General features: G+C 39.9%; 1 protein-coding gene across 1 annotated transcript; it reads right to left on the bottom strand.

Moving 5' to 3' along the window:
• Positions 1-3413: 3413 nt before the first annotated feature.
• Positions 3414-5898, bottom strand: LOC103407083 (probable LRR receptor-like serine/threonine-protein kinase At3g47570). Its single transcript, XM_029098837.1, has 2 exons — positions 4634-5898; positions 3414-4455 (listed from the first exon to the last, which is right to left on the bottom strand). Exons 1-2 carry the CDS (start codon positions 5896-5898, stop codon positions 3414-3416), a joined length of 2307 nt encoding a protein of 768 aa, XP_028954670.1.
• Positions 5899-7766: the final 1868 nt, after the last annotated feature.

Genomic DNA, 7766 nt, shown 5'->3' with positions numbered 1-7766 from the left:
TTGCCTTTCTGGGGCTGTACCGCGTAATGAAGCTCCAAATGATCAATCTCTTATGCCTCCTCCTTCTAGGGTTTTGTCCAGTACTGAGGCTCCGAATGATCCCCCTCCGGTGCCTTCTCTTTCTGGGGCTCTACCAACTGCTGAGACTTCTCCTAAGCAACCTTTGTGAAGGCTCCCTCTTGTTTGTTTATTTTGACTCAAGTATATGTACATATTTGTAACTTATCGGGGATATCAATAAATAAGCTTTCCTTCATTTCAACGTATTGTGTTAAATACACCAAAGCCTTCTTCGCTAAGTTCTTTGAATTTTCTTTTGTTGAAGCTTGTATGTTGAAGCTTTGTGAGTGGAGCATATAGGTTGAGGTAGTGTTCCCTTAATTTCCCGAGTGAGGAAAACTTCTCGGTTGGAGACTTGGAAAATCCAAGTCACTGAGTGGGATCGGCTATATGAATCTTAGAACGCCATTGTGTTCTATCCTGTGTCATGTCCTCCGTTAGATCCAAGTACTCTAAGTCTTTTCTTAGGGTCTCTTCCAAAGTTTTCCTAGGTCTTCCTCTGCTCCTTCGGCCCTGAACCTCTGTCCCATAGTCGCATCTTCTAATCGGAGCGTCAGTAGGCCTTCTTTGCACATGTCCAAACCACCGTAACCGATTTTCTCTCATCTTTCCTTCAATTTCGGCTACTCCTACTTTACCCCGGATATCCTCATTCCTAATCTTATCCTTTCTCGTGTGCCCACACATCCAACGAAGCATCCTCATCTCCGCTACACCCATTTTGTGTACGTGTTGATGCTTCACCGCCCAACATTCTGTGCCATACAGCATCGCCGGCCTTATTGCCGTCCTATAAAATTTTCCCTTGAGCTTCAGTGGCATACGGCGGTCACACAACACGCCGGATGCACTCTTTCACTTCATCCATCCAGCTTGTATTCTATGGTTGAGATCTCCATCTAATTCTCCGTTCTTTTGCAAGATAGATCCTAGGTAACGAAAACGGTCGCTCTTTGGTATTTCTTGATCTCCGATCCTCACCCCTAACTCGTTTTGGCCTCCATTTGCACTGAACTTGCACTCCATATATTCTGTCTTTGATCGGCTTAGGCGAAGACCTTTAGATTCCAACACTTCTCTCCAAAGGTTAAGCTTTGCATTTACCCCTTCCTGAGTTTCATCTATCAACACTATATCGTCTGCGAAAAGCATACACCAAGGAATATCACCTTGAATATGTCCTGTTAACTCATCCATTACCAACGCAAAAAGGTAAGGACTTAAGGATGAGCCTTGATGTAATCCTACAGTTATGGGGAAGCTTTCGGTTTGTCCTTCATGAGTTCTTACGGCAGTCTTTGCTCCTTCATACATATCCTGTATAGCTTGGATATATGCTACTCGTACTCCTTTCTTCTCTAAAATCCTCCAAAGAATGTCTCTTGGGACCCTATCATACGCTTTTTCCAAATCTATAAAGACCATGTGTAAATCCTTTTTCCCATCTCTATATCTTTCCATCAATCTTCGTAAGAGATAGATTGCCTCCATGGTTGAGCGCCCTGGCATGAACCCGAATTGGTTGTCCGAAACCCGTGTCTCTTGCCTCAATCTATGCTCAATGACTCTCTCCCAGAGCTTCATTGTATGACTCATTAGCTTAATTCCCCTATAGTTCATGCAATTTTGTACATCGCCCTTATTCTTGTAGATAGGCACCAAAGTGCTCATTCGCCACTCATTCGGCATCTTCTTCGTTTTCAAAATCCTATTGAAAAGGTCAGTGAGCCATGTTATACCTGTCTCTCCCAAAACTTTCCACACTTCGATTGGTATATCGTCTGGGCCTACTGCTTTTCTATGCTTCATCTTCTTCAAAGCTACACCCACTTCTTCCTTCCGGATTCTACGATAAAAAGAGTAGTTTCTACACTCTTCTGAGTTACTCAACTCCCCTAAAGAAGCACTCCTTTCATGTCCTTCATTGAAAAGATTATGAAAATAACCTTTCCATCTGTCTTTAACCGCGTTCTCTGTAGCAAGAACTTTTCCATCCTCATCCTTGATGCACCTCACTTGGTTTAGGTCCTTTGTCTTCTTTTCCCTTGCTCTAGCTAGTTTATAGATATCCAACTCTCCTTCTTTGGTATCTAGTCGCTTATACATATCGTCATAAGCCGCTAACTTAGCTTCTCTCACAGCTTTCTTCGCCTCTTGCTTCGCTTTTCTATACCTTTCACCATTTTCATCGGTCCTATCCTTGTATAAGGATTTACAACATTCCTTCTTAGCCTTCACCTTTGCTTGTACCTCCTCATTCCACCACCAAGATTCCTTTTGGTGTGGGGCAAAGCCCTTGGACTCTCCTAATACCTCTTTTGCTACTTTTCGGATACAACTAGCCATGGAATCCCACATTTGGTTAGCTTCCCCCTCTCTATCCCACACACACTGGGTGATTACTTTCTCTTTGAAAATGGCTTGTTTTTCTTCTTTTAGATTCCACCATCTAGTCCTTGGGCACTTCCAAGTCTTGTTCTTTTTTCTCACTCTTTTGATATGTACATCCATCACCAACAAGCGATGTTGATTAGTCACGCTCTCTCCTGGTATAACTTTGCAATCCTTACAAGTTATACGATCCCCTTTCCTCATTAGAAGAAAATCTATTTGTGTTTTTGACGACCCACTCTTGTAGGTGATCACATGTTCTTCTCTCTTCTTAAAGAAGGTGTTGGCTAAGAAGAGATCATATGCCATTGCAAAATCCAAGATAGCTTCCCCATCCTCGTTTCTCTCCCCAAAACCATGGCCACCATGAAAACCTCCATAATTGCCTGTCTCCCTGCCCACGTGTCCATTTAAATCTCCTCCTATAAATAACTTCTCCATCTGAGCAATTCCTTGCACCAAGTCTCCAAGGTCTTCCCAAAATTTCTCCTTCGAACTCGTATCCAACCCTACTTGAGGTGCGTACGCACTAATCACATTGATAAGTTCTTGTCCTATTACAATCTTGATTGCCATGATTCTATCTCCTACCCTCTTGACATCTACAACATCTTGTGTCAAGGTCTTGTCCACGATGATGCCAACACCGTTTCTCGTTCTATTTGTGCCCGAATACCATAGTTTAAACCCTGAGTTTTCTAGATCCTTTGCCTTACGACCAACCCACTTAGTTTCTTGTAGGCACATAATATTTATCCTTCTCCTCACCATAACTTCTACTACTTCCATAGATTTTCCCGTCAAGGTTCCTATATTCCACGTTCCTAAACGCATTTTGCTCTCTTGAACTCTACCCTTCTGTCCTAGCTTCTTCACCCTTCCCCGTCTAATAGGATCAAAGTACTTCTTTTGTGTGTCCCGTGTAAAGTTGATAGGCTTGGGACCGGCAATGTAAGATAAACTTACACGGCGGAGTTAATTGCAATACTCAACCTTTGAGAAAAATTCAAGCTCCTTGGTCTCTCAATGTTTTCACCAATTGCTTCAGTTGGATGCAACCATTCCTCTAAGCTCCCATTAACCATAAACTCATATACTAAGGCCTTGAACTCACAACCACGATAGTCAATCCCCGAACATACAGAGAGTACCTTCATAAGATTACGGTGTCTGATATTTCTCAAAGCTTCACACTCAGCAATGAAACTTTTGGAAGCGCCACGACGAACGAGATTGATTACCTTGATGGCAACTGTTTCACCTTGTTCGAGTACTCCTTTATAAACAGACCCAAAACTTCCCACACCAATCAAGTTGGAAATGGAGAATCCATTTGTTGCATTTAGAAGACTTCGGTAAGATAGCCTGAGAAATTCTTCTGAATCACTTGAAGTGTGCTCCTTTCTTTCTCTCCTTACGCTACAAAGGTACCAAAACACGATGGCAAACGTGATTCCAAGAAGACCAAAAATAAGAGAGATTACCCATTTGACGGTTAGACTCAATCCTCCCTTCTTGGAACGTTGTAACTTGCATTCTGGCAAATGCAAGTCAGGTATTCCACCGCAAAGTTTACTATTTCCTTCAACTGATATGGCACTTGCATTACTGAAAATCCCTTTCATTGGTAGCATGCCCTCAAAATTATTATAGGAGAGGTCCAAAGATTGCATAAATTCAAACCGCTCCAAGAATTCTGGAATCATGCCTGACAAGTTGTTGTGAGATAGATATAGCCCTATTAAACCTCTTAGTGAACCCAAAGAAGATGGAATATCCCCTTGGATGAAGTTCCCCTCCATGTCTAGAAACTCTAATTTAATACAACTCCCAAGATTTGGAGGAATTTCACCAAAGAACATGTTATTTGAGATATCAAAGGCCTCCAGATTTGGGAAATGTCCTATTTCTTTTGGTAGGAATCCAGTCAAATGGTTTTCAGATAAATCCAATACAGACAATGAAGATGACAGACGACCGACGACTTCAGGGGACATGACACCACTGAAATTGTTAGCACCAAGAGATAACACCCTCAAATTTTCACTCTGCCAAAGTACTCAAAGGGATCTTGCCTTGAAGGTTGTTTTCATGTAAATATAATTTATGTAATCTACTTAAATTTCCAAAAGAGGATGGAACATTCCCTGAAAGAGAGTTCAAACTCATATTTAGTTGATACAAGTTATGAAGCCTTCCAACATCTGGCGGAATGTGACCTGAAAGTCGGTTCCCAGACAGCCAAAGGGTCTCCAACTTAACCAAATTTCCAAACCCGTTCGGTATACTTCCTACTAATTTATTTTCACTCATGCCGATTTGTAAAATAGAAGAAGATAAGTTGGCTATACATTGAGGCAAGGCACCCCCGAAATTGTTAAAATGAATTGCTACCATTTCTAAACCGGTGGCATTAGTCAAATCGCAAAGAAAGCTCAAATCGCCAACTCCCCCACTTCCAAGATTGTTATCAGCAAGAACTATCCACCCAAGCCTACGTAAATTTTCTAACGAAGGGACTTTTCCATGTAGTTTGTTTCTTTCCATTGCAAGATGAAACAGATTTGAAGCGTTAGAAATTGACACAGGAATAGGTCCGCTAAATTGGTTGTTGCCAACAGAAAAATGTTCGAGGCTTGGAAAGGCAATACCTAAGTTTGAGGGCAAAGTCCCCTGGATTTTGTTGAGTGTCACGGCAAAGGTTGTGATAGAAGAGAGATTGAAGATTGAGGGGGGGATCGTTCCGGACAGGTCATTTGCGTCGAAAGAAAGGAACGTAAGATTGGTCATTTGGCCAAATATATCAGGAATGCTCCCATATAAATTGTTAGCAGCTGCAGAAATAAGTTCAAGTGATGATATGTTGGAAAAGGAGTTGGGAAAATTTCCTGTGAGCTGGTTGTCATGAAATGCAAAATCTGTTAGCTTGGACAAGGTGCCAAGCTCCTTAGGAATGTTTCCTACGAGAACATTAAAATTAAGAGACAATCTTAGGAGTTGAGAGCACCTGGATAGGTTGGAGGGTATTTCACCACTCAGTGAATTATTCTGCAATAGTAAATGTTGCAATCTGCGCAGACGGCCAAAATCTGGAGGTATTTGATTGCTGAAGCTGTTGTTGTGGAGATGAATCCGTCTCAAGAAACTCAAGTTTCCGACATGGGGTGATATAGAGCCCGAAAGTTTCGAGGACCGCAGGTCCAACCTCGTGACCCTCTGGTGACGACGACCGCATGAAACTCCATACCAATGGCAGAAGTGGATGGTTTCGTTCCACGAAGTCATGACTCCAAAAGGGTCATTGGTTATGCTAGCCTTGAACTCTAGCAAGGCCAGTCGATCTGTCTCGTTTCCCCTCAGTCTCAAACCAAGGCAGGAGTGAATAACAAGAGCATGCATACAAAAATGTGAGAAAAACACAGTTGGAAAGAACCTGTAAAGCTTCATGGTATCAGTTTGTGCGAACTTAATTTGGTGGCTAGAGATATGAGGGGAGAGCGCAATTTATAAGCAGCAGCAGGCATGGAGAATACATAACTTTGAGTACGAGCTGGTTTATTCAAAGTTCTACAAATGCATGCACAAATGAATAAGGACTTTTGGGATCAAAAATTAGTTTTGTTTTCATATTGTACTTCTTCGTTGGAAATAATGAAAAAAATAAATTAAGGCTGATATGGGGGTTTTTGCTTCTTTTTAATTAACTTTGGTTTTTATTAGTCTTTGAAATAACTAATTGGCCTCAAGTTTGAATTTCGATCCTCCATAGTTTAGATAGATTAATTAGAATTTCGTTCTGATAAAAAAAAATTCAAATGTAGTACACATTCATTTTAACTTCCAAGTGGTTTCATTTTAACTTCCAAGTGGTACATTCACTACTTTGATCATATCGTATGGTCATAATTACTTTTTATTCGTAAGTAGAATATATGTTAGAGAAGTTAGTCGAAAATATCATATTTCAAAGGCTTAATTGATTACTAGTTCCGTGATGATAGAGTAATTGGAAAATAACCCATGTGGTAAAAAATTAGAATTTAAACCTTGGTGGTGAAATCTTTTAGGATTTAAGCTCAAAATTGAAAATGTCGTCAACTCTTCGTTAATTATTAGCACATGAGACTAACATATGAGACTAAAAATATAAAGTTAGTCTCACATTTAAGCATCACGTGCTCACAATTAACTTAGAGTTCCATTTTAGCCTAATATGTGTGGCTCACGTGCTAATAATTAAGGAAGAGTTGACAAAATTTTCAATTTTGGCCATAAATCTAAACAGACTTCATCACAAGGGCTTAAATCTTAATTTTTTTTTACCACAATGACTACTCTTCCAACTACCCTATCACCACGGGAATTAATAATCCAATCACGCCATTTTCAAACCTCTATTGCTGATATTTGCTGGTGATACTGTTGATATTTATGTCATCACAATACAAACAATATGTTATTGATCTTTAATTCAACCAATTAAGAAATTGGGATATGATTTATGATCCTTAATTTTAGCCAACTTCTCTATTTGTTATATAAGCTGATGTGAATTTAGAATGGAAGAAAAAAAAACAGTTAATCCCTCTTATACTTTCTTTGAAAATGAATTAGTTTGGAAAATGCACTGACTTCGTACGATGCGAAAAGGAGGAGGAATATGAGATCATTTTTGCTTATAATCATAAACTATAATGTATGCTCACCCAAAACCTAATTATCTATCACGTGTCGTTTCACGTAACTTTGGTTAATTTTTTTTTTAAATTAAAAAACTAATATTTAATGTGAAAGTAAACCAGAGTCACGTAAAAGAACACGTATTAAATAATTAAGTATATAGTGAACGTACAACATATTTTCTTGTGGTGAGTAAAAACGATCCGAGGAACATTCAACTTCCCAACTTTTAATTATTTGTTGGTGGGTGGAAAATTCAATTGAGATGGGTATGCTTTGCATTTGTCGAGCATGACTCTGTATCTAGTCCCTCCCAACTTCCTAAGTTAGAAAATTATATGCTATACGTCTCTCTAAAACCTTTGACACGCCAAGATCATTGCAACCCCACATTAGGGCCATTCGTTCTCCAACGTAGACTCTCAAACCTTCTTGGGAGCTGGCTGGTCACTTACTCTCTTAGACAAAACCAAGGGGAAGATATGTAGATTGACCCCATGAAACAATCTGCTTCAGCTAAGTTACGACCTTTTCCTTCATGGTTTTTTATGTAACGGAATTTGTGCAAATGTGTTTATAAACGAGAGTAAATTGCCGATCTCCTTTTGAACTTTCACCTAACTTTCAATTTACCA

Source organism: Malus domestica, chromosome 02 (assembly GCF_042453785.1).
Source record: "Malus domestica chromosome 02, GDT2T_hap1".
NCBI lineage: Eukaryota > Viridiplantae > Streptophyta > Magnoliopsida > Rosales > Rosaceae > Malus > Malus domestica.
Note: the sequence above shows the minus strand (reverse complement) of the source record. Positions and strands in the feature narration are given on the sequence as shown.

Coding starts and splice junctions, on each gene's coding strand:
- LOC103407083 (XM_029098837.1), bottom strand. CDS start 5,898: ATGAAGCTTTACAGGTTCTTTCCAACTGTGTTTTTCTCACATTTTTGT. Junction 4,456..4,633: donor GTTGGAAGGCTTCATAACTT/GTATCAACTAAA, acceptor TAACAATTTCAG/TGGTGTCATGTCCCCTGAAG.